This window comes from Xenopus laevis, chromosome 3S (genome assembly GCF_017654675.1).
Source record: "Xenopus laevis strain J_2021 chromosome 3S, Xenopus_laevis_v10.1, whole genome shotgun sequence".
Classification (NCBI taxonomy): Eukaryota; Metazoa; Chordata; class Amphibia; order Anura; family Pipidae; genus Xenopus; species Xenopus laevis.
This window is the reverse complement of record NC_054376.1, coordinates 11618000-11644788: the sequence shown is the minus strand read 5'-3', so window position 1 is coordinate 11644788 and position 26789 is coordinate 11618000. Positions and strand designations below refer to the sequence as shown.

At 42.8% G+C, this 26789-nt stretch overlaps 2 protein-coding genes across 2 annotated transcripts in view; one reads left to right on the top strand and one right to left on the bottom strand.

The window, feature by feature from the left end:
• Positions 1-3785, bottom strand: part of g3bp1.S (GTPase activating protein (SH3 domain) binding protein 1 S homeolog) — a 26397-nt gene extending 22612 nt beyond the window's left edge. Inside the window, exon 1 of the mRNA XM_018254243.2 lies at positions 3646-3785. Coding sequence (XP_018109732.1) covers positions 3646-3725 — 80 coding nt within the window. The 5' untranslated portion in view covers positions 3726-3785. The remainder of the gene's footprint in view (positions 1-3645) is intronic.
• Positions 3782-26789, top strand: atox1.S (antioxidant 1 copper chaperone S homeolog). The gene is made up of 4 exons (XM_018254899.2): positions 3782-3903; positions 8690-8765; positions 11169-11320; positions 26597-26789. The coding sequence occupies exons 1-3, from the start codon at positions 3805-3807 to the stop codon at positions 11291-11293; spliced, it is 300 nt and encodes a 99-aa protein (XP_018110388.1). The 5' UTR covers positions 3782-3804; the 3' UTR covers positions 11294-11320; positions 26597-26789.

The following is a 26789-nucleotide window of genomic DNA, read 5'->3' as shown; positions in this document are numbered from 1 at the left end:
ACAGGTGATTCTTCCTTTTGCAAATGGTGGAAAATGGTGATTTATTTGGGGGTCAAAGAACAAGCAATATTTTGGGGCTTATTCTACCTTTTTCAAGCTTGCTCGGTCTCACATACTGAACAAAAGCAATCACAATAGTACTTGTAAATATAATGCATACGTCCATACAACAATTCTTACACCCTGTCAATGGGTATTGCACATTTTTTGTGGTTGTTGTATTTCCAGTTTGTGAGAGACAAGGCTTTCCACCATAGCCAGTGGTGTAACTAGATTGCGCTGGGCCTCCCTGCAAAAAAAATCTTCAGAGGGGCCCGGCGCACTCTAATCCCATACTCCCTGCCACTTGCAATCCCGCCTCCACCCCGCGCCAAGTCACATGACTTGGGACAGCTGGGAAATTGACAATATGTCTAGCCCCATGTCAGATTTCAAAATTGAATATAAAAAAATCTGTTTGCTCTTTTGAGAAATGGATTTCAGTGCGCTGGAGCAGCACTATTAACTGATTCATTTTGAAAAAATGTTTTTTTCCCATGACAGTATCCCTTTAAGCCATTGCCCATAGCCCCTGGAACCTTCTCCTGTGCCCACCACCATATAGGAAATAAAGTTAACAAGCCCTGGAAGAGAAACAGTACAGAAGTTCTATCAGAGTAGTGTTTAGAACTAAGAATTACTCCAGTAATATAGGTATGGGACCTGATATCCAGAATGCTCGGGATCTAGAGTTTTCCAGATAACTGATCTTTCCATAATTTGGATCTTCATACGGCAAGTCTACTAGAAAATCACAAACATGAAATAAACCCAGAATATAATTAATAAGGATTAATTATATGTTAGTTTGGATCAAGTACAAGGTACTGTTTTATTTTTACAAAGAAAAAGGAAATCATTTTTTAAACTTTGGATTATTTCGATAAAATGGAGTCTATGGGAGACGGCAGAGCATTCTAGGATACAATATGCAGTTTAATGTAAAAAATTGTGTTTGGTGATTGCATAAATAACACCTACAGCAAAAGAAAGTGCACTTGCCTCATGCTGTATTCACATTTTTTTAATTAGAGGTAAAATTATATAGTTATAGAAATTTGAATAAGTGCAAAGGAATTTTTGCCTGCTGCAATTCATATGGGCTAAATTTCTGCACATGAAATCATTTAAAATACCACTATATGTACTTTTCACATTATTATTACCCAGGGAAACTTCTGGGCCTTCTGCCGTCCAACCACCCCAACCCCCCTTGCTCAGGAACTGGGCTTTATGTCATTTGGATCTTCATATCTTACGTCTGGTAGAAAATCATTAAATGGGCTGGTTTTGACTCCAATAAGGAATAACTGTAGTTTGGATCAAACTAGGTACTGTTTTATTATTACAGGGGAAAAAGGAAATCATTTTTAAAAATCTGGATTATTTGATTATAAATGGAGTCTATGGCCTTTCCATAATTCGGAGCTTTCTGGAAAACAGGTTTCCGGATAGCGGATTCCATACCTGTATAGTCATGTTGCTCCTGATTATTCAGGGGCGATCTTGGGGCTGTTGCAGCCTGAGGCAGCAGCCCCCGATGCACCCCCCCTCCCGGTCCACGCTTAAAGGAGAACTAAATCCCTGCGTACCAAAGCCCCCTAAACTGCCTGCCATTGCCCCCCTCTCTCTCCCCGCACTAGGCAATTAAAAAAAAAACCCTTAAAGGGGTTGTTCACACCTTTTAGTATGATGTAGACTAGAGAGTGACATTCTGAGACAATTTGCAATTGTTTTTCAGATATTTAGCTTTGCATTCCGCAGCTCTTCAATTTTGCATTACAAACAATCTGGTAGCTAGGGTACAAATTACTCCAGCAACAATGCATTGATTTGAATAAAAGACTGGAATATGAATAAAAGACCTTACTAGAAAGATGAGAAATAAAAAGTAGCAGTAATAAGTGTGTAGCCCTACAGAGCATTTGCTTTTAGATGGTCATTCTATAACATACTAAAATCTACCTTCAGGGTCAGGGCACACAGGCAGATCGCTACGTTTTTCCGAAGTCGCCTGAACTTTCCTCGTGAGGGCAGAGACACGCTGCGATTCAGGGAAATTAGTTGCCCGGCAACAGGCCAGGCCGGTAAAATAGCAGCCGGGTGGTAATCCTAGCCATAAAGCAATTACAGGCGGCTTCGGAAAACAAAGTGCTCCGTGTGCCTGCCCCCAAACGATTTTGATTTTAGCCGGCGGAAGGAAGATCGGGGAGATTAGTCGCTCTGAAGATGAGGAGATTTGTCGCCTGGCGACTAATCTCCCCAATCTGCCTTCCCCTGCCCTCCGCTGGCTAAAATGTAAATCGCCTGGGGGCAGGCACGCGGATCGCCACGTTTTCCGAAGTCGTCCGAACTTTCCTCGTGAGGGCAGACACGCTGCGATCGGGGAAATTAGTTGCCAGGCAACAAATCTCATCTTCTTCAGGGCGACTAATCTCCCCGAACTGCCTCCCCTGCTTTCCCAGAGTTTTCCAAAGTCGCCCCCAAAGTTGCCTCACGAGGAAAATTCGGGCGACTTTGGAAAACGAAGTGCTCAGAGTACCATCCCGCCTTACACAATTTACATTCTAGCCTGCGGGAAGGCAGTGGAGGCAGTTCTGGGAGATTAGTCACCTCGAAGAAGAGGAAATTTGTCGGCGGGCAACTAATCTCCCCGAATCGCAGCGTGTCTCTCTGCCAGGGTTGCCAACTGGCCGGTATTTTACCAGCCTGGCGGGTAAAAATGGTGGTTGATCCAAATGTTATTAATAGGGAAAAAAGATAAATATATAGGAAGGCCGGTATTTTTTTTCCTGAAAAGGTGGCAAACCCTACTCTCTGCCCTGAATAGGCTTGCCACCTTTTCCTAAATTTTTTACCGGCTGGTGGGGAGGCGGGAACAAAAAGGGGTGGAGCGTGATGTCAAAAGGGGCGGGGCCGCGGCGCAGAGATTTCAAGACGGAGAACTAAAGTTAAGTTTCCAGGGGGATTGGGGGTGGGCTGAGGGGGTCTATTTAAGGGTATTACAAATTTACCAGCAGCTACATTGAATTTGTAATATGACCTTTATATGTATTTATCTTTTTTCCCTATTAATAACATTGGGATCGACCATCATTTTTACCGGCCAGCGGCCGGGTGGTAGTCCTAGCCCTGAAGCAATTACAGACGACTTCGGAAAACGAAGCGTTCCATGTGCGATTTTGATTTTAGCTGGCGGGAGGAAGATTGGGGAGATTAGTCGCCGCGAAGAAGAGGATATTTGTCGTCTGGCGACTAATGACCCCGAATCTGCCGTGTGGCAAGACCCTAAAGGTGAAGCACCCCTTTAACCTGTTCATCCCTTCTCCAACATGTCCCTACTCTGTGTTTAAGGGATTATCATGATCATAGCCCACAAGCTGCCAGAGATCACAAAGTGGACAGACTAAAGAGCTAGTAGCTAAGTAGGGATAAGTAACCTTCAGTCTTGCTGAACTAGCAGCTCTGCTGACACGGAGTAGCTGGCAGTTGCAGTGCTACAAGTTGCTCAGGGTACAGCACATCTGAGCTTTTGCCCTTAAGTAGCTCCAAACTGCACAGAGATAGGATTGGGTTGTATAGAGAGAAAGTAACCCCAGTACATACTTTCTGCCGGTCTCTCCTATGCTGAGGACTGTTCCTTCCTCATTTGGGCCATGCGGACCAGAAGATGGCAGCAGCATCATTTCCTACGGCTTTTCAGCTAAAAGGATCCCGGGCTCTTGCTCTCTTTCCTACTTACAGACCCTCCTCCTTCTCTTAGTCATGGGACAGGAAACAGGGCTGGGCCTGATCAGGGTTTCCCTTCCAGCAGGCAGAGCTGAGCTGTACAACAGAGATCATAACGCAGCTGTGACCATGCCGGTAAGTGATCTGCTAGTGTCGTTTAGCAACATTAAGATCAGCGCTGCCCACAGCACTCTGCTGTTAACAAAATTCTTGTTTGCAACAATGTTGCAGTTCAGTTGTTTGCTTTATTTATGGTGTTTGTTTGCACGGCTCTAAAGTCTCACTATTTCTGTTTATTGCAACACAATGAATTGTAGCCTATGGAGGGATTCAAGTGCAGTGGGTATAGGCAGACAAGGGAAATTATTTAACTAGATCCTCTCCAACAGTCTGTCTGACTGTCTGACCATTCTGGAAAGTCTGTTTGCATTTGGGGGTACCAAATGTTATGCACCCCCAAGTGATTGTATTGACTTACCTGAAACGCCGGGCTGGTGCTCCTATCGGCAGAAAACTGCACCGCCACGGAGGGATACTCTTCCTTCTCCTTTAAAACACAATTGTATAGAGAAGCCTACCCTCATTCTGTTTAGCTACTAAATGCAATGCCAAATGCTCACCTGCTCTCAGCTGCTTATTTTTGATCTTGCCCACTCCCGCACCTTGTGTCTCATTCCCTTCCCCTTTAGATTGTAAGCTCTTCTTTGCACAGGGCCTTCCTCACCTTTTGTACCGGTACTGGTTGTTATGTATGTAACTCCATATGTTATATCTGTGTAATTCATATGATTTCTTTGTATAAGCACGGCGGGGGATTTCCGGCAGGGTCAGTCCGACCCTGTCCCCAACCCCCAACCAGTGGCTTGTGAGCAGCATGTTGCTCACCAACCCTTTGGATGTTGCTCCCAGTGGCCTCAAAGCAGGTGCTTATTTTTTAATTCTAGGCTTGGAGGCAAGTTTTGGTTGTATAAATACCAGATGTACTGCTAAACAGAGCCTCCTGTAGGCTGTCAGTCCACATAGGAACTACCAAATAACTACTCAAAGCCCTAATTTGGAACTGCCAGGGACTTTTTGTTTCATAGTTTTGTTGCTCCCCAAATTTTTTTATTTGTCTATGGCAGGGTATTTAATGGCGTTTTGTAGCTGCCACTAAGTATTTCTGTGTATCTTCACACATGACAAGTCGTCACCGCAGCAACTTTTGAAAACCCTGATCGTGATGACTTAGCACCTGAAGGTTAAAGTGAAGTCGCTGCGACTTCACCAAGACTGAAGGATGAGAATTTGACTAAAGGTGGCCATACACGTAGAGATCAGCATGTTTTGAAAAAACAAGCAGGTCTCTCCCCAATATGCCCATATTAAGGTGGGTGATATCGGGCTGATACGATTGTGGGCCCTAGGACCCAACGATCGGATCATAATGGGAGCTATACAGATGGTCGGATCGCGGGACCACATCAATGAACAGATGCGGCCGTGATCCAACTGGATTTTTAACCCTGCCTGACTGTCAGCCGGATATCTATCTGTCGGCAGCATTTATCGGCCCGTGTATGGGGCCCTTGAGCCCTTCTTCTACCAGCTTAAAGCTTAATTATGGTACAGAAGCTGTTCTTCTTGGAATGTCGACGCAGGGCTACTGCTCCGGTCCCCATGTTTTATCAGGATGAAGTCAGGGCCCCATAGTGATGGCAACAGCTAACTTTTGTATTGCTGGCAAACATGCATATGCACATACGTGAGTTATGTCTTTGCAACATTGCACTAAAACTGTTCTGTTATGGTAAGAGACGGGGTAAACACTTTTGTTTTGCCCTAGATGTGGATGAAATAGCAAAGCTTTGATATGAGCCAAGAGGGGTCCTGACCCCTCCCCGACACGCACACAAATTCCTGTGTCTCCTGTACAGTGTCATTGACGTAAAAAATTCCCCACGTCTGCATTTGTTATATGGTCCGAGCATGGAGCCACAAGCCTGCGATTGTGATTGGTTGGCATCTGCTGAGTATTGTAATTAAGGTGCTTGTATAGAGATAACATTAATAGGAGGTTGCTTGTGGACTTTCATTGTTATATATGCTTATTATGGGGAGCAGTAATATATATCTGCAGGTTGTTTGCATAGTTGTGACCCTGCACTTAAATATTTGCTTCTGTGCCATTGTGAAATAGCCATTGCCACCCCAATTAACTTCTAATTAGGTACATGTTTCCATGTCATGTGTTTTCCAATCTTATCTCAACTTTTACCCACAGGGAATTGCTTTCCTCCAAAGCCCTTGTTTTTGCTTCCAAATCCGCTTTAGCTCTAACTCAGATCTAGATCTTTCCTATCTGAAGGCTGCACATAGATGTGCTACACATACATCGCTCATCTAAGCTGCATAGTGATTATTTCATTCCCCTCTAGGTGAATTATTAGGAAAATAATGTATACTGCTATCCATGTTGCAGGGCTGAGAATCTGAGAATCTGGACAGGTTCTTCTGAAAAATTAGGAAAGTTAGTCCGTTAGGTCCTTGTTTCTTGCCCATCGCCTTACAGTCTCTCCACTGTTCAAGGAATATCCAATTAAAAAAGGGGGGCCACTGTTCAAGGAACAGTCTGAACAGATTCTGCCTTGCCTGTAGAATCCATTGTAGAAATGCATGGCTTATAAAGGTGTGAAACTAAGGGAACAGGAGAAAGCAGACCTAGGAAAAGGCAGGTATATTCCCCCAAGTGTACCCATTGCTTGTACATAAAGCAATATTTAGCAAATGAATAGCAGAGCATTATATATAGTTAACCTATGGGCAGTTTTGAGGTCACTGCACTTAGATCACGTTGCTTTTCATTTACTTTTTATCAGGGTTCTATGGTAACAGGGAAAGTGTTTCATGGACTAGGTGTGTCTTAAGTAGGGATGCACTGAATCAACTATTTTGGATTTGGCCAAACCCCCGAATCCATTGCGAAATATTCAGCAGAAGCCGAATCCTAATTTGCATATGCAAATTAGGGGTGGAAAGGGGAAAACAAATTAGGATTCCGCTTCGGTGGGATTCGGTGCATCCCCAGTCTTAAGGTTGTAGTCAGCAGTAGCCATGTAACCAGCAGTGCCAACAGGTTTGGTCAAAATTCTGATTTCCCAAATCCTATATCAAAGCCACAGCCTGGGCTCTAACCCCATAATAAATAACAGGAGCTAGAACCAATTTTTGAAACCGGACCCACAACCCACATTCTTACCCGCTACCCAATCGACCCGCAAGTGCCATATCCCCAACCCGATCCGTGACCCGCTGACCATCAAGAAACAGGAAGTGCTGTCGTTGCAAACCGGAAGTGACATCATTAGAGGTAGGCGTGGTCAGAAAAAAGTTTTTAAAACATGCATAAAGAGGGAAAACTCGCTATTGAGAAGACCCGCAAACCTGCAGAACCACCGACCCGCGTCTATACCTGCACCCGAAAGTTCAACCCGCAGGTTACCAGCTTTTTTGCAGTTAACTTCTGTCTACCCGACCTGCTGCAGGACTCATCAGGGACCATCATAATTGAAGCCACGGGGAGGAAGAATTTGGGGGATGTTGCTGACCTATCCCAAAGTCACTGCCAAAGCCAGGACAAAGATCTTTTGCACCCAAGGCAAGGGGGCAATGTGAGAGCCAGCTTGTGGTCCTACTACACCATTACAGATACAGTGCAACTTACAAAAAAACAGAGAGGAGAGATAACATGACACCAAAACTGCAGTAAACCACAATAAATGTTTTGTGAGACTATGCCCCCCCTTCCCAAGAATTGTTGTGTCCTACACAGATGCATAGAAAAAGATGAACGCAGCACATGCAATGTTTCTCCAAGCTTTGCCTTTTCAGCTCTTATTGGGTTACACCAGCTAAATACTATTAGGCATGGCCACCATTAGAAATCATGGGGCCCCGTACAACAATATTTTCGGGGCCCCCTGGGCCCCGCCCACCCAGACCCCACCCACTCCACATCACAGTTAAAAGACCACACAGACATCAGCGCTAAAAAAGTAACCCCCCCATACACACAAGTTATAAAAAGCTATTGATGGTCAGGGCCCCCCTTATAAGTTTAAAAAAAAAACATTGGCACCCAGGCCCCCCATAAAAGTTTTTTTTTAAAAAAAACATTGGCGTCAGGGCCCTCCTTACAAGTTAAAAAAAAATTGGGGCCCCAGAAATTTCTTTTTAAAAAAACATTGGCGCCAGGGCCCCCCTTACAAGTTAAAAAAATTAGGGCCCCAAAAAAATATTTCTTAAAAAAAATTTGGAGTCAGGGCCCCCCTTACATTATATAAATATTTAGTACACAAGAGCCATGAACATTGTGTAAATGATATCCGTATATATGGTGCTTAGTGATGTCCGCAATTATACTCTGTGTTTGATGATATCATTTCTGTAACTTGACTCACTGGAACTTTTGTATTATAACAAATAATGTACCCCATGTTGTAAAATATTAAGATATTAGACGTCACCTTGGCGTTCCATGACCTATATATGACGATATATACCTGTATATACTATTTGATAATGGGGATATATTACTTGCAATATATACAATCTAAAATATAAGGCTTATTCATAATTAATTTAGATTCTTATAACATGGCAGCATAGAGACCAGTGCATTCTGCACCAGAATTAGTTTGATGTGTAGATGATTTCCAATGATGCCTTAGCTTAGCTTCTCAACAGCTGCCCAGAGTACACAGAGCATGTGCAGTGCCACTGACACTCTAGGGCCTGGTTAGATGCTGGGTAAAGCTTTGAAGTCCTGGATCATTACTGTTATAAGGCTGCAGAGCCTATTTGCTGGTACAGTATTGGAACATTTGACTTATTAATTTTTTAGGCTTTATTTCTCCTTTAAATACTTTTTTTTTTATTTCAGAAAGAAGAATTCTTTGTAGATATGACCTGCGAAGGCTGCTCCAATGCAGTGAATCGTGTACTTTCTAGGCTACAAGGTAAGCAAAGCACTGATTTAACTCTTTAGTTCACTGCATTGCTGGATAACAAAAACAAATCCTTACCCTTTATGGTGGAAAACTTGATTTGTTTTTTTATAGAAAAGTTAACTTAAATTTTGGCAGGGTGATATGGGAAGGAGTCTACTATAATGATGCCCTGTCTGAAATACTGCTGAAATACTTATAGAATACCTGCTTGATATCCGATTATGCCCATTGCTCTTTTATAAACCACTGGTAAACTGGAATCCATTTGGATGAACTGCACCACAATAGTCAATGCACACAATATATCTCTTGAAATGTAGCCTATATTCTGCTGGGTCAGTTCATAAGAATATCTAACAAAATTCAGTTTATTCGGTGCATCAGATTATTCGGTGCATCAGAAAGGTAAAGGGTTAAATGCCATCTTTAATAATTGCAAGCCAAGCCATGTTGCTACTAATCATGCAAAGTGTCTATAACTTACATGTAGGGCAGAGGCAAGAGTTACACATGTTGTTTAGTTACATTTCCCAGGGGTTTAATTAAAAAGATACATTTAAGAACAAACCCTGTTTGATTCCTATGGGCCTACATCTGTCGGATGCCCTGTTCAGCCTGTACGGCTAAAAATAATGTATAATATACTGTATGCTGAACTTACCAGCCCAGAGGTTCAGCAGCTCTATGGAGCTCCCAATCTTGGATCATATTAGGCAGCTTTGAGTGTCGGTGACTCTGCACATGCTCAGTGAGCTCCGTATGTTCTGAGCTTTTGTTGAGAAAAGCTAAGTTTAGGGTTGTGGGACAACAATAAGCAAGTGAGGTTACATTTGTCATAGGAGCTTATGCTACAGGACTATTAATTCATTTACAATTCACTGGTTTTCTATGCTCCCAGGTAATGTGACCGGTAACAGACAGTAGCCCAGCGGTAAAGAAGATGAGGGCTAAAGGAGGCATCATCAGGGGCACAGATATAGGGCTAGGGTTGCCTTGGGCTGGTACAGAAGCTCCTTTAATGAAAATATATGCAAGGCAAATGTAAATCTGAAGTGCATTGCTAATTTGATTCTTTATACAGTACCTGGCTGGAAATGGGATCAATACATGTAATAAGGTCTGGGCAAATATGGGTGTAATTTAGGTGCGGCTGCATAGAATCCGTGCTCAGGGCGTGGACATAAAAATATAAGCTGCTATTTCTATAATCAGTCAGAGATTTGTTATTTGTCTCCTTACAACATCATTGCCAACATCAATGTTCCCTCTAGTTCCTTCGCGGCTATATCTGCCAAAAATTCTTTTGCGTGCCCATTTTATTAGACTTGTGTACTAATTTTTTTTTTTAAAACTGTGTGCAGAGGTCAGAATAAATGCAGAATGTTGTGTTTTCACACCAAAAAATCTATGTGCGCACCACAATTTGTTGTGTGCACTGGCCTTAATGTACAAGTACACAGCTTAGGGGGAACGTTGTTGCCAGCATGGCTGACCATGTGTCGGCTTGTGCTGAGAATTCTTAAGCAGCCTACCAGGGTTTTTCCTACGTTTTTAAAGGAGAACTAAAGAAGTAGACTAGAAATGGTGTACATAATGTTATTGGCTTCTGTACCAGCCCAAGGCAACCACAGCCCTTTAGCAGTAAAGATCTGTGTCTCCAAAGATGACTGTTCCTTATAGGGATGCACAGAATACACTTTTTTGGATTCTACCGAACCCCCGAATCCTTTGTAAAAGATACAGCGGAATACCGAATCCTAATTTGTATATGCAATTGTATATGAGTGGGAAAACATTTTTTACTTCCTTGTTTTGTAACAAAAAGTCACGCGATGCAAATTAGGATTCAGATTTCATTCGGCCGAATCTGAATCCTGCTCAAAAAGGCCGAATCCCAAACCAAATTCTGGATTCGGTGCATCCCTAGTTCCTTCCTGCACTCCTGCTTCTGACTCTTGAAACAATGTAGCAGAAGTCAGCTCTTCTCCTCCTCCTCCTCCTCCTCCTTCATGCTTTTCATGTTGGGTTTACATCCCCCCTTAACACCAGACCCCTGTGAAGATAATCTATTGACATAAGGGGAATTTCTTTGAACCACCTGCAAAAAAAAAAAAAAAAATTATAGACACCCTACAAATACACCCAACCCCTCGTCCATATCCTCGTGCAGTCTGAAGCCAGCAGCAACTTTAAGCATCAACAGGCAACTTGGATCTTGATAGTATCTTTATTCCACTTTGGTTGCTATCAAACTTCCAAAGTGGCTGCTTGGTTCTACCTAGAGGCTACTGAATAAAGCCAAGCGTAAAACATCAAACAAATGACATTTATTACTTGAGGATTTAAAAAAAAAAAAAAAAAAAAGCAGAAAGGACAAGCTATATGCATACTTTTTTCCTTTCTTTCTAACAGGAGTCCAGTATGAAATCGATTTACCCAACAAGAAAGTGGTAATTGAATCTGATCTCGCTGTGGATCTGTTGCTTGAAACGCTGAAGAAAACTGGAAAGGAAGCAAAGTACCTGGGGTGCAAATAACTGGCAGTATGGACCAAGTACCTAAAGGTAATGGTAAAAGATGGCAGCTATTTTGCTAGCCGTGTTAGCTTTGTGCTCTCAATTAAGCCTATTTTATCAAATATGCCCCCAAAATGAACCTAATAAATAAGTCTTGTGCTGAACATATTTTTTGCTTAATTAAGGTATTAATTACACTAAGGGCAGAGACACACGGCCAGATTCGGGGAGATCGGTCGCCCTATAGTATCACAATAGCCTTCGATATTATGTCTGTCCATGAAGTCATCCAAGCCACTCTTATAGTCATTAACTGAATCAGCCATCACAACATTCTACAACCTCATTGTCCTCACCTACACTGCTTCAAATGAAAGTTCTTTTCCTCTAGTCTGAAGGGGGGGCCCCCAGTGATCCACTTTATGGGTAAAAAGGTCCCCTGCTATTTGTCTATAATGTTCTCTAATGTACTTGTAAAGTATAATCATGTCCCCTCGCAAGCATGCTTGACAAAGGGGCGGAGCCCCCAAACGATGCACCACCGCAGTAAAAACGTTTGCAAGGGCTTGCGTGCTAGTGTGGTTTTTTAGCTTCAGCCCTAGCTAAATGCCACTATGGGCCCTTAAATCTGTTCCAAACCTTCCATCAAATATATCATTTAGACATTAGTCTAGATTTAGTAAATAAGTATATGTATGTATGTATGTATAACTTTATTTGTAAAGCACGCAATAAATATACATAGGACACAGAGCTCATATAAGGACACAGTGCTTAAATGCTATGTGGTAAGAGACACAGTGGAAAGAAAGTCCCTGTCCCATAGAGCTTACAGTCTAAGATTAGTATTCTCAATAATTAGTTATCGTATGATCTTTTTTTTATTTTTATTACACTCTTCCTCTGTAGAGGAAGAGTATAATAAGCAATATATCTTGCTTGCCTCTCTGAATGCAGAACATGTAGCAGGGATGCACCAAATCCTTAAATCTTCATATACAAACCTTTCGGTATTCATCTAAATTGAGCTATAGCTGGTGCGCCCCTGCTAGTCATAAATGGAGGTACTGTTCTATTAAACTCAAGCCGAAAATCAATAGAGCACCTGCAGCCTCCAAATTGTACTCTCTGCCCATAATTATAAGTTCCCTTGCAGTGACTGAAAGCGATGAAGGTGGACCCTCTTTCACGTTCTATGTTATGATACACGCTGAGCCACTGGTTGCAATGAAAATATAGGTTGCATTCTCCAACTATCACATTTTGCATGGTCTCAATTTGCTTATGGATAGAAGAAAGGGATTTCCTGCTAAGGGATCCATCCTTAGGGTTGCCACCTTTTCTGGAAAAAAATACCGGCCTATATATTTATCTTTTTTCCCTATTAATAACGTTTGGATCAACCATCATTTTTACCGGCCAGATGGCAACCCTATCCACTCTTCATCATGATTTAGCATTCCATTTACATAAAACTGCCTCTAAATCCTTCCACTATTCACAGTTGTGTGTTTTACCAGCAGAGGGCGCTGTGTTTATAGAAATGCATCAGAGATGGGAGACCTCTGCTTTGCTTTTTAGGGAATGAATATCATTGATCCTTACTGGAAGAAAAACCATCCATTTACATGATTTTCTAGTAGACTTAAGGTATGAAGATCCAAATTAACGAAAGATACGTTACCTGGAAGACCAAACCCCAGATCCCGAGCATTCTGGATAACCTGTCCAATACATGTAGTGCAGCCAAAGCATAAACTGCTTCTCCTATGTTTGTATGCATTTTGTAATGCATAAAAAGACGTTTAAAAATGTTTGTTAATAGTGTACTGGCTATAGGGGCTCTTAGGGCAGAGACTCGCGTGGAGATTAGTTACCCGGCGACAAATCGCCTCTTCTTCGGGCAACTAATCTCCCCACAATGCCTACCAGCTGGCTAGAATCTAAATCGCCGGTGGGATGGCACTCGAATCATTTCATTTTCCGAAGTTGCTTAGCGAGGAAACTTCAGGCGGCTTCAGAAAACGAAGCACTCAGAGTGCCATCCTGATGGCGATGTATATTCTAGCCCGTGGGGAGGCAGTTTGGGGAGATTAGTCGCCCGAAGAAGAGGCGATTTGTCGCCGGGCAGCTAAATCTCCCCGAATTTTGTTCATCTGCATTCAGTCCAGCTCTTCTTAGCAAAACAATATTGTGGATCAGATGTAGTTACAGTATATACAGTGGATAACCATTATATCTTGTAGCACTTGGGCAATGCCATCATGGAGTGTGTATGCTTTGCCAGTGTCTGCATGGGTTTTATTTCGCCCTCCAAATACCTACCATCTTATTAGCTCAAAATTATATTGACCCCGTTTTCACGATAGTTTCCCTTTAAATAACAAGAGGAAAGTTGAAACTACATGCCCTATTTACTCTGGTCCAAATCCCAAAATACTGCATCTTCAACCTGTCGCGGTCCTGTAGAAGTCAATGGCAGAGGTTCTATTTTCAATTTGAAGATATTATGGTCTGCGCTGGGTTTCGTACGATAATCCTAACATTTCGTGCTTTTGCACACGATTTTTTGGGAGTCAAATCAGAAAAATTCAGATTTTTCGTGTGACAATCCCAAAAAGTTAAGTTTTGCTCATGGTTTTTTAATAATGAATAAGGGTAAATATTAGATTCTAGTTTGGTCTGACTTTTTTTTTTATTTAAAACATCAGAAAAATTTGGAATTTGATAAATAACCCCCTAATGTACTTTTGATTTGTTAACATTGTTCTTCTGGTATGTCATTTTAATGACCCTAGCCATCACTTACCCTAATAGCATTTAGGATTTTCAGTTGCAGGATGGAAAGAGGCAGAATTGGATGGCTAATAATTAAAAAACAATAAAAAGAAAATAAAGTCCAATAGAATAGTGTCACCTATAACTTACCAAAAGTTTGTTGAAAGGTGAAATTCCCCTTTAATGTTCTGTCCCTTATTTTAGATTCAAAAGGCTCCTGCCCCTGCAGTCATATTGTACAAACGTCCTTCAGCATTCTTTTAGTGTAGAGCTGAAATAATATTTGCCAGAGAAAGTGGAAAAAATTTGGAATCAATCAAGCAAGGAGACGCAACTGCATGAATTCCTTTATTCCTTGCGGCTGTGATTGAATCCATATGCATCTCAATCCAAGCTCAGACTGGAGCTCTATCATCTCTGCTGCTTTAAATATGCCAGATACCCTATGCTTATGAGCCATAGTTGGAAATGATTAAAGAATTGCAAATGAGTTCTGGTATGGGAACTGTTATCTGGAAACCTGATATCCAGAAAGCTCTGCATTTGAGGAAAGCCAGACTCAATTTTAAGCATCATTAAAAATGATTTCATTTTCCTCTGTAATAATAATAAACCAGTACCTTGTACAGAAATGGGACCTGTTGTCCAGAACACTCTGGGATTTTCCGGATAAGGGATTTTTCCATAATTTTAATTTCCATACGTAGTCTACTAAAAAAAAATATATACATTAATTAAACCCAAAAGGATTGTTTTGCCTCCAACAAGGATTAATTATATCTTAGTTTGGATCAAGTACCAGGAACTGTTATATTATTACTGAGAAAAAGGAAATCATTTTTAAAAATGTGAAATATTTGATTAAAATGGAGTGTATAGGAGATGACTTCTTTCAGAGGATTTCCGAATAATGGGTCCCATACCTGTTTTTGATCTTAGCTATGCTGCATGAATCCATGTTGGTAGCAAGACCATTTTTATTATCAAGGGTCGAATTGAAAATTCGAAATTCAAATTTTCTAGTGGTTTATATGGTCAAAACTGTCAAATTTGACTCGGGAGTTATTCAAATTTGATTCGAGTTTTTAAAAAAAATTCAAATTCGATTTTCGATATTTCTCATACTTTGGCCCTTTAAGAACTCAAATTCGACTATTCGCCACCAAAAACCTGCTAAAATTGCTGTTTAAGTCAGTGGGAGACATCCAGGCATCAATTTGGAGTTGTTTGCAGCCTTCCTGATTTTCGAGAAAAAAACTTGAATCGAGTTTTTTAAATTTGAATCAAATTCAATTTTAAGTTTTTGGTTTCGAAAACTCTATTCATCCAGCTTTTAAAAATCCAAATTTTATTAATAAATTTCTATAAAATTTTGGATATTATGGTCTGCATTTGGTTTCATACAATAATCCAAACATTTTGTGCATTTGTGTGCAACTTTTCAGGACACTTTTTTTATTGGGTTTAATGTTTTAACAGTTTTTTTTTTTTTAAAGGGATACTGTCATCGGAAACATGTTTTTTTCAAAACGCATCAATTAAAAGTGCTACTCCAGCAGAACTGAAATCCATTTCTCAAAAGAGCAAACAGATTTTTTTATATTCAATTTTGAAATCTGACACGGGGCTAGACATTTTGTCAATTTCCCAGCTGCCCCTGGTCATGTGACTTGTGCCTGCACTTTAGGAGAGAAATGCTTTCTGGCAGGCTGCTGTTTTTCCTTCTCAATGTAACGGAAGGAGTCTCAGTGGGACATTGGTTTTTACTATTGAGTGCTGTTCTTAGATCTACCAGGCAGCTGTTATCTTGTGTTAGGGAGCTGTTATCTGGTAACCTTACCATTGTTCTTTTGTTTGGCTGCTGGGGGGGGGAAGGGAGGGGGGTGATACCACTCCAACTTGCAGTACAGGCCCGGACTGGCAATGTAATTTTTCGGGCAAATGCCAGAGGGGCCGCACTATATTTTGTTTAATTGGGCCGCTCCCGAGCGACAGTACTAATTTAGAATTTACTTTTCACCGCATCCGGGCTCTAGGACCCAGCTCCTAGCTCCAACTATGGCCCCGCCCTTCCCACTCGTCTCTGCTCTCTGCTGCTGTTGCTGCCGTGCACGAGTGGTGTGGAAGCTGAAAGTACAGGGCCTGTCAGTCTCCTGTCTCCTGCATCAGCTCAGTAAGTACAGTCAGACTGCAGCACACACACTACTGTAGAGCAGCAGCCAGCAGATCCACGTCTGCCCAGTAGTTACTGAGGCTGTGGACAGGTGTGGATTATATTGTTTATGCTGACTGCTGGTCTGCCTGTGCTGGGCCTGAAGCCCTGAATGTAATGCTCCCTGCCACAGTAACATTCAATTATCCATTTTTTAAAATACAATTGGGAAAAAAAAAATAGGAGCAAAAGGAGGAGAGGCTGATCGAATAAAAAATATAGCTATATATATAATATAAATAGGAGTGAAGATGGGGAAGCAGAATAAGTAATGAACAGAGAGAAAGCTGGAATAAAGAAAAACTAAATGCTGAAGGGTGGAAAAATGTAGGGGCATGAGTGAGAATTTGAAAAAAATAAAGCAGAAAGGATCCATCCTCTTTCCTTTTCTTTCTGTAATTCGTGCGACAGTGGGCTGTCAGAGTATGAAATAGTTGGTGGCCACTATGTGCCATGAAGTGCTGGGGCTAATGGAACAAGGAAGAGATAGATACAGTACAAAGGCAGGGTTACAGCAACAGTTAGCAGGAGAGAGACAGGCACTGGAGTCCCTGTGGTATGCCAGTTGGCAACTCTAGAACTGCTGCAGGCTGAGTTATACAGGGAACTCTAAGTATCACTCATGTACCCCCTATTGTACTTGATAAGGATATTAAAAGTCACTGAGGGGTTATTCTGTGACCATATAAAGGCACAAGGCTGCAGGCTGAGTTATACAGGGAACTCTGAGTATCACTCATGTATTATAAGGGATAATGTACTCCCTACTGTAAATGATAAGGATTTTAGAAGTCACTGAGGGGTTTTGTGACCATATAAAGGCACAAGGCTGCAGGCTGAGTTATACAGGAAACTCTGAGTATCACTCATATATTATAAGGGATAATGTACCCCCTACTGTAAATGATAAGGATATTAGAAGTCACTGAGGGGTTGTTCTGTGACCATATAAAGACACAAGGCTGCAGGCTGAGTTATACAGGGAACTCTGAGTATCACTCATGTATTATAAGGGAAAATGTACCACCTACTATAAATGATAAGGATATCTGAAGTTACTGAGGGGTTGTTCTGTGACCATATAAAGGCACAAGGCTGCAGGCTGAGTTATACAGGGAACTCTGAGTATCACTCATGTATTATTAGGGATCATTTACCCCCTACTGTAAATGATAAGCAAACATAAATTTAAATGCCCATTGGTATGTATCTTATAGGATGCATTATTAGTTCTCCTTTAGCACAAGCCCAGAAACTAAAATGTACTCCTTTTGCATTTGTTTATGACTTATAATATAAAAAAAATATATAAAAAAAAAATAGAGAGAGAGAGAGAGAGAGAGAGAGAGAGAGAGGCAGATGCAGATGTTCCGCACACCATAAGTGGCAAAAAACCTGGGTGCTAATCCAAAAGAAAAATGGATACAGGTGCAGGGTGGGACAGCACTCCAAGGATTTGAAGACAAGGATATAATGTCAAGAAAGTGAGCAGGTTTATTCAATCCGACGTTTCAGTTCCACACAGGAACTTTCTTCAGGGAAATACAGAACACAGTGCACAGTGCAGGGTTTAAAACAGCATAATGGCGCCAAATCTGGTTGCTAGGCAACCGTATGCAACATGAAACATGCTGAGCTTAGTGAAAAACTAACTGGTGTAAAACATGGTGGTTTAAAACAACAGTACAGACCTCCTCGCTGGGTATAAGCCAGAAACAGAGAGTAGGGAGTAGTATAAGCGTAAATGAATGTACACAGAGCTAGGGGGCGTGTCCAGACGCCCAGGCAGTGATCAGTGGAGGTGGGGGCCCCTTGTGGCCAATCAGGAGACAGTGGGGCGGAGCGGAGTGTTAGACCCGAAGGGAACACCCACAGGTAGTGACAACAGTCATTCCCTGGCAACCGCAGGCCGGAATTTGCATAGCAGGTACTCGGGTGTGTAGCAGCATGACAGTAACACACTCAAATGAGTGCGAATACTCTCAGGTCTGCGCATCACTCCCCACCTACATCCTGGCACCGGAACTTTATTCTGCTAAAGCAGCCGCACCACCTTCCTGTGTGCCCACGTACTGAAAACCTTGTGTCGCTCATGTGTAAGGAGCCAAACCTTCCGCTCCTTCGCCCGATACTCCCATAGGTCTGTACCTAAGCCCAAAAAGCGAGTCATGGATCTGACTGGGATTAAAAGCAACAAAGTTGCAACACTTAGCTGTGCCATGTATCCAGCTAGATTAGGTGGAAAAGGTTACTACAATATAAGGAGGGAAAAGACAACAGATGGATAATAACAAAAAGGGAAATGTTGCAAACGTAAAAGGGACATGACAAAGTCCAATGCAGCGGATGTTCTAGATAAAACATCCAAGTGGCAATAGTTCATTAAGGCCACGTGGGGCCACAGTATCCAATGTGTAAATCCATCTGGATTCCTTCCTCAATAATGCTTGGTCCCGGTTGCCCCCCCTGGGCAAGGGTGGTTGGTAGTCAATGGCCATACATCTGAAAGTGGGCAAAGTGTGTCCCTCGGCTAGAAAATGTCTAGCCACCGGTTGAAGAGCCTTGCCTTCTTTGAGTGCTTTGCTAATAGATGAACGGTGGTTGGCTATGCGCTCCTTCAGAGTCGTGGTGGTTTTACCAATGTAATACAGGCCACAAGGGCACGTTATGAGGTACACGATGTAAGTCGAACAACACCCGAGTCTACTCCGGATTTTGAACCTCTTCCCCGTATGGGGGTGAGGGAAGTCAGGTCCTGTAAGTAAGCAGCGACAAGTAACACAATCCGGGCACCTGTAGCAGCCAGCCTTCTTCTGAGTGGTGAGCCATCCGGGCTCTGTATTGGTGATCCCCTTGAGGCCGGTTATTACCAGTAGGTCTCGCAAGTTTTTTCCTCTTTTATAGCCCATCAGAGGTTTCTCGGAGGAATGAAGGCAAAGTGACTCATCCATATTCAGCATGGGCCAGTGTTTGTTAATGCTGGCCTTCAGCTGCCCAGATGCTGTGGAGTAAGTGGTGGAGAAAATCAAGGTTTTTTTTAAAATGGGCTCCTTGATGGAAATAGGCTGGAGAAGTTCAGCTTGGGTGTGTTGGAGTGCCCTCTCAAGTTGTTCATATAACATGCCAGGTGAGTAGCCTCTGTCAAGGAATCTATCCAGCATCTCTCGGAGCTGCAATACAGCTGTGGATCTGGAGCTGTTGTTGCGTATCACACGCAAAAACTGTGAGTATGGGATCCCTCGGATGGAGGCCGGAGGATGGTGGCTGCTGGCATGCAGGATCGAGTTTCTGTCAGTTGGCTTCCTAAAGAGACGGGTGCCCACTTCTGGGCCTGATAGAAAAATGTTTAAATCTAGAAAAACAATGTCTTCCTTGCTATAATTGAGGGTCAATTTTATGGGGCTGTCAATCATGTTAAGCCCCTGATGAAAGGATATGAGTGCCTCCTCCGTGTCTGTCCAAATCAGGAGAAGATCATCTATGTAGCGGAGGTAGGTGAGGATTTGTTGTCCCAGTAACGGGAGAATGTACTTTGTTTCAAAGTCAAGCATATAGATATTGGCGTAGGACGGAGCCAGTGCACTTCCCATTGCGGTCCCTGCCAGTTGAAGGTAAAAAGAGTGTTCAAACCGGAAAAAGTTCCTGGATAATGTCAGTTCTAGGAGGTGTATCAAGAACTCAATGGGTACATCTATGGAGGGAGAGGATACAAGGGCTCTCCTGCAGGCTTGAATCCCCTGGTCATGGGGGATCACCGTATAAAGGCTTGTCACGTCCATGGTGGCCAATATGCTGTTCGAGGGGATCGGAGGAAGTTCTGCTAGTTTTCTGATGACGTGGCCCGAATCCTGGGTATAGGAGAGCATGGTACTGACTATTGGCTGTAGATAATGGTCCACATAGGTAGAGATGGATTGATACAGGGAGTCCACTGCTGAAATGATTGGTCGCCCAGGAGGGGCTGACAGGGATTTGTGAACCTTAGGTAAAGTATAAATGATCGGTGTCCTGGGGTACTGTGTAGTGAGGAACTTGTGGGTGTCCGTATCGATCCATCCAGCGGTCTTGGCCATTGATAAGAATGAGTCAAGTTCTTTTTTAAAATTGTGGGTAGGGTCGCCAGGCAAAAGGCGATAGGTGGTGGTGTCAGAGAGTTGGTTAAGAAGTTCTGTTCTGTAATAGGATAAATCCAGAAGCACGATTGCCCCACCTTTGTCCGCCGGTCTGATGATCAGGTCCTTGTCAGCTTGAAGTGTCCTGATAGCCTGTCTCTCTCGTGGGGATAGATTCTGTCGTTGTGGAAAATTCTGTTTGTTGGTACACATCTCTCGACTGAGGATCTTGCCAAATGTCTTGATCGCTGCCGGAGGATCTATCATTTATACCTACATGTTCACCAGACCCATTGGATCTTCTTGTGGATATCCATAGGTTCCAAAGGAAACTCCGATTAAAAGAACACTTTAAAGATTCATCCGATAAGCCTACCCCGAAATTTCGAGCTAGGAGTAATTTTGACCCTCCCAATCCTCCGGCAGCGATCAAGACATTTGGCAAGATCCTCAGTCGAGAGATGTGTACCAACAAACAGAATTTTCCACAACGACAGAATCTATCCCCACGAGAGAGACAGGCTATCAGGACACTTCAAGCTGACAAGGACCTGATCATCAGACCGGCGGACAAAGGTGGGGCAATCGTGCTTCTGGATTTATCCTATTACAGAACAGAACTTCTTAACCAACTCTCTGACACCACCACCTATCGCCTTTTGCCTGGCGACCCTACCCACAATTTTAAAAAAGAACTTGACTCATTCTTATCAATGGCCAAGACCGCTGGATGGATCGATACGGACACCCACAAGTTCCTCACTACACAGTACCCCAGGACACCGATCATTTATACTTTACCTAAGGTTCACAAATCCCTGTCAGCCCCTCCTGGGCGACCAATCATTTCAGCAGTGGACTCCCTGTATCAATCCATCTCTACCTATGTGGACCATTATCTACAGCCAATAGTCAGTACCATGCTCTCCTATACCCAGGATTCGGGCCACGTCATCAGAAAACTAGCAGAACTTCCTCCGATCCCCTCGAACAGCATATTGGCCACCATGGACGTGACAAGCCTTTATACGGTGATCCCCCATGACCAGGGGATTCAAGCCTGCAGGAGAGCCCTTGTATCCTCTCCCTCCATAGATGTACCCATTGAGTTCTTGATACACCTCCTAGAACTGACATTATCCAGGAACTTTTTCCGGTTTGAACACTCTTTTTACCTTCAACTGGCAGGGACCGCAATGGGAAGTGCACTGGCTCCGTCCTACGCCAATATCTATATGCTTGACTTTGAAACAAAGTACATTCTCCCGTTACTGGGACAACAAATCCTCACCTACCTCCGCTACATAGATGATCTTCTCCTGATTTGGACAGACACGGAGGAGGCACTCATATCCTTTCATCAGGGGCTTAACATGATTGACAGCCCCATAAAATTGACCCTCAATTATAGCAAGGAAGACATTGTTTTTCTAGATTTAAACATTTTTCTATCAGGCCCAGAAGTGGGCACCCGTCTCTTTAGGAAGCCAACTGACAGAAACTCGATCCTGCATGCCAGCAGCCACCATCCTCCGGCCTCCATCCGAGGGATCCCATACTCACAGTTTTTGCGTGTGATACGCAACAACAGCTCCAGATCCACAGCTGTATTGCAGCTCCGAGAGATGCTGGATAGATTCCTTGACAGAGGCTACTCACCTGGCATGTTATATGAACAACTTGAGAGGGCACTCCAACACACCCAAGCTGAACTTCTCCAGCCTATTTCCATCAAGGAGCCCATTTTAAAAAAAACCTTGATTTTCTCCACCACTTACTCCACAGCATCTGGGCAGCTGAAGGCCAGCATTAACAAACACTGGCCCATGCTGAATATGGATGAGTCACTTGCCTTCATTCCTCCGAGAAACCTCTGATGGGCTATAAAAGAGGAAAAACTTGCGAGACCTACTGGTAATAACCGGCCTCAAGGGGATCACCAATACAGAGCCCGGATGGCTCACCACTCAGAAGAAGGCTGGCTGCTACAGGTGCCCGGATTGTGTTACTTGTCGCTGCTTACTTACAGGACCTGACTTCCCTCACCCCCATACGGGGAAGAGGTTCAAAATCCGGAGTAGACTCGGGTGTTGTTCGACTTACATCGTGTACCTCATAACGTGCCCTTGTGGCCTGTATTACATTGGTAAAACCACCACGACTCTGAAGGAGCGCATAGCCAACCACCGTTCATCTATTAGCAAAGCACTCAAAGAAGGCAAGGCTCTTCAACCGGTGGCTAGACATTTTCTAGCCGAGGGACACACTTTGCCCACTTTCAGATGTATGGCCATTGACTACCAACCACCCTTGCCCAGGGGGGGCAACCGGGACCAAGCATTATTGAGGAAGGAATCCAGATGGATTTACACATTGGATACTGTGGCCCCACGTGGCCTTAATGAACTATTGCCACTTGGATGTTTTATCTAGAACATCCGCTGCATTGGACTTTGTCATGTCCCTTTTACGTTTGCAACATTTCCCTTTTTGTTATTATCCATCTGTTGTCTTTTCCCTCCTTATATTGTAGTAACCTTTTCCACCTAATCTAGCTGGATACATGGCACAGCTAAGTGTTGCAACTTTGTTGCTTTTAATCCCAGTCAGATCCATGACTCGCTTTTTGGGCTTAGGTACAGACCTATGGGAGTATCGGGCGAAGGAGCGGAAGGTTTGGCTCCTTACACATGAGCGACACAAGGTTTTCAGTACGTGGGCACACAGGAAGGTGGTGCGGCTGCTTTAGCAGAATAAAGTTCCGGTGCCAGGATGTAGGTGGGGAGTGATGCGCAGACCTGAGAGTATTCGCACTCATTTGAGTGTGTTACTGTCATGCTGCTACACACCCGAGTACCTGCTATGCAAATTCCGGCCTGCGGTTGCCAGGGAATGACTGTTGTCACTACCTGTGGGTGTTCCCTTCGGGTCTAACACTCCGCTCCGCCCCACTGTCTCCTGATTGGCCACAAGGGGCCCCCACCTCCACTGATCACTGCCTGGGCGTCTGGACACGCCCCCTAGCTCTGTGTACATTCATTTACGCTTATACTACTCCCTACTCTCTGTTTCTGCCTTATACCCAGCGAGGAGGTCTGTACTGTTGTTTTAAACCACCATGTTTTACACCAGTTAGTTTTTCACTAAGCTCAGCATGTTTCATGTTGCATACGGTTGCCTAGCAACCAGATTTGGCGCCATTATGCTGTTTTAAACCCTGCACTGTGTTCTGTATTTCCCTGAAGAAAGTTCCTGTGTGGAACTGAAACGTCGGATTGAATAAACCTGCTCAGTTTCTTGACATTATATCCTTGTCTTCAAATCCTTGGAGTGCTGTCCCACCCTGCACCTGTATCCATTTTTCTTTTGGATTAGCACCCAGGTTTTTTGCCACTTATGGTGTGCGGAACATCTGCATGCCTCTCTCTCTCTCTCTCTCTCTCTCTCTCTCTCTCTCTCTCTCTCTCTCTCTCTCTCTCTCTCTCTCTCTCTCTCTCTCTCTCTCTCTCTCTCTCTCTCTCTCTCTCTCTCTCTCTCTCTCTCTCTCTCTCTCTCTCTCTCTCTCTCTCTCTCTCTCTCTCTCTCTCTCTCTCTCTCTCTCTCTATTTTTTTTATATATTTTTTTATATTATAAGTCATAAACAAATGCAAAAGGAGTACTGTCCCACCCTGTATGTGTATATATATATATATATATGTATGTATATATATATATATATGTATGTATATATATGTATTCGTGTGTAAATAAAAGACCAGCATGCATTTCTATGTGGGCTGCTTTGATTTTTTTTGCCAGGGCTGCTTTTTACTCCCAGTCCGGCCCTGCAGCAGTAAAGAGTGATTGAAGTTTATCAGAGCACAAGTCGCATGACTTGGGGCAGCTGGGAAATTGACAATATGTCTAGCCGCATGTCAGATTTCAAAATTGAATATAAAAAAATCTGTTTGCTCTTTTGAGAAACGGATTTCAGTGCAGAATTCTGCTGGAGCAGCACTATTAACTGATTCATTTTGAAAAAATTTTGTTCCCCATGACAGTATCCCTTTCAGTTACCTTAAGATAAAGAAAGACCCCTTTTCCAGACAACCCCATCTCCCAAGCATTTTGGATAACAGGTCCCATACCTGTAATGGGTTCATTAAGTGTCAATTGCAGAAAACACATATTCACCCCTATAGCGTAACTATAGGGGCAACAAACCCCATGCCTGCAGGGGGTCCAGTAAAGCTCCTGGTCTGAACTGCCCAACTCTACCTGCAAATGTACTTTACATGGGAACCACTGGATGAAAAACTGCAAATAATCAGGAGTATAATGCTATATACCCTGGCTCCCCAGTCATCTCTTGCAAAATTAAGTAGAAGAGTAGATATGAAATCTTAAATAAATAAAATCTGGCTGCCATCTTTAGCTGCATCAGACCATTCTTTTGGCTCGATGGTAACAATCTCCAAAAATGAGCAGATTTGATTCCAGTTTGCGTGCTGCTGCTTAACCAACACCAAGATGCACAATTCTGCAGTCACAGAGGCAGCTGTGGGCCCAAAGAGTTATACTGGCGGATACTGATTTGGTTGCAAATGGCGGTTCTCGGCGAAGACAAAAAGAGTGTGATAATTTTAAAAGGGCCTGTGAGAAGTACTTCTCATTTAAGTCCTAGATGAGAAGGAGAAGGTTAAGTTGAATTCAATGCAATTTTTTTATAGCAGAAAAAAGGACAAAGTAATTGACTCTACTTGTGGTACAGATAACCACAAACCCTAAATATACCCAAGCCATTTGCACATGATGTGTAATGCTGTAGCGTGGCAGGCTAAAAACAGTCTATGGAAACTCTGAAAAGTTTCTGCCCTTTCAGAGTAGAATTCTACTTATATAAATGTATGATTTTGTTGGTGGGGTTGCTCAGGTTTCAACACATCCAGAGAATAAATGATCAGGTAAAAATGGAGAGGAAGGGTGATGGAGTACAAAGTTTTGATGTGTTGAGAAGAGGAGCATAGTGTAAAGTGAGTTCGTAGGTGGCGAGAATGACATAATGAGTAATTTGTGGTGGGGATGGAGAAATCCAAAACACAGAGATATATTATATATACTGTACGTAGCCAAATCTATGTGGACAGTCTAAAATGACCTTCACAGTTGGAAGCAATGCCAGCACAAAGCGTATTCGTAGGGAACATGGTGTCACATACGGCTCCCCAAATTCAGAATAAGTGCTAAGCTCCCTGGTCACGGTCAAGGTTTTGGACAGAAGGCAATACCAGGCTCTCACAGATTAAACGATAAACCATAATCTAGCAGGTTGAGGTCGGTATTAGGGTTGCCACCTGTCTGGGGAAAAATACCGGCCTTCCTATATTCTTGCCATTTTTTCCTATTAATAACATTGGCATCAAGCAACATTTTCACCGGCCAGGTGGCAACCCTAGTTGGTACAGGCACAGTTCAAGAATAGTCAGGCAGGCTGCGGTCAGTACAGGCGGAGTTCAAGGATAGTCAGGCTGAGGTCAGTACAGGCGGAGTTCAAGGATAGTCAGTCAGGCAGGGATCAAAACAAGGATATTCACAGACAGAATCGCAACTAGGAAACTAATCAGATTAGACCTAACAACGGGCAACGATTTCTAGCCCGATGCCCCTTTGAATGTTTTTTTAAATTTAAAAGTTTTTTTTTTTTTTTTTATAATTTCCTTATTTATTTATTTATTTATTTTAATTTCGGTGCATCCCCATGGCCCATGAGTTATCACACATGGGATTTGATGGGTTGTTTGAGGCAAACAAACCTAAAATGACCATGTGCAACCAACCCCAAAAAATGGAGTGGTAAAACGGTCACAACAATTGGATTCTGGAGCGGTGTAAACTCATCCTCTTCAGTGATAAATGTCACATTCTGGTAGAAATGTCTAGCTTTGGCAAATGGCATGAAACCTTACATACATACATGGGTTTGCTGAGAATAAGTCAAACTGTGGCAAGCTGATGCCCAACCTCACTAATGCTGTATGGAAGCAAACCCACATCTAGTAGGAACCTTCCCAGGACAGTAAAAGCTGTATACCAGCAAAGGAATGATATTTTGAGCATGCATGTATTCAGTTTTGCCTATATATCATATGAACGGATCTATTTGTATGTAATAGTCTGAATTAGTACTTTTCTAAATTACTGTTAAATTTTTATTTATTTATTTTTTTACCTTTTTTTTGCAGAATGAAGACAAAGTTTCACATTTGTGGGATATTCATGTTTGTCTGAAGAGGAATATTTATACCTATAGTGCAAAAGACTTTAAATATCCAACAAGGGGGCTGCACCATGCTCTTTCCACCTGTTTCCTAACTCTGTTACTGTGGGTTTCTGTCATGTGCATAATGAAAATAAACATTAATTTGCTGCTCTGAA

What these genes read in the sequence shown, in the direction of transcription:
- atox1.S (XM_018254899.2), top strand. Translation starts at nt 3,805, where the DNA reads ATGGGACAGGAAACAGGGCTGGGCCTGATCAGGGTTTCCCTTCCAGCA. An exon ending in ACGCAGCTGTGACCATGCCG is followed by an intron (nt 3,904 to 8,689) that starts GTAAGTGATCTG and finishes TTTTTATTTCAG; the next exon opens with AAAGAAGAATTCTTTGTAGA. An exon ending in TGTACTTTCTAGGCTACAAG is followed by an intron (nt 8,766 to 11,168) that starts GTAAGCAAAGCA and finishes TCTTTCTAACAG; the next exon opens with GAGTCCAGTATGAAATCGAT.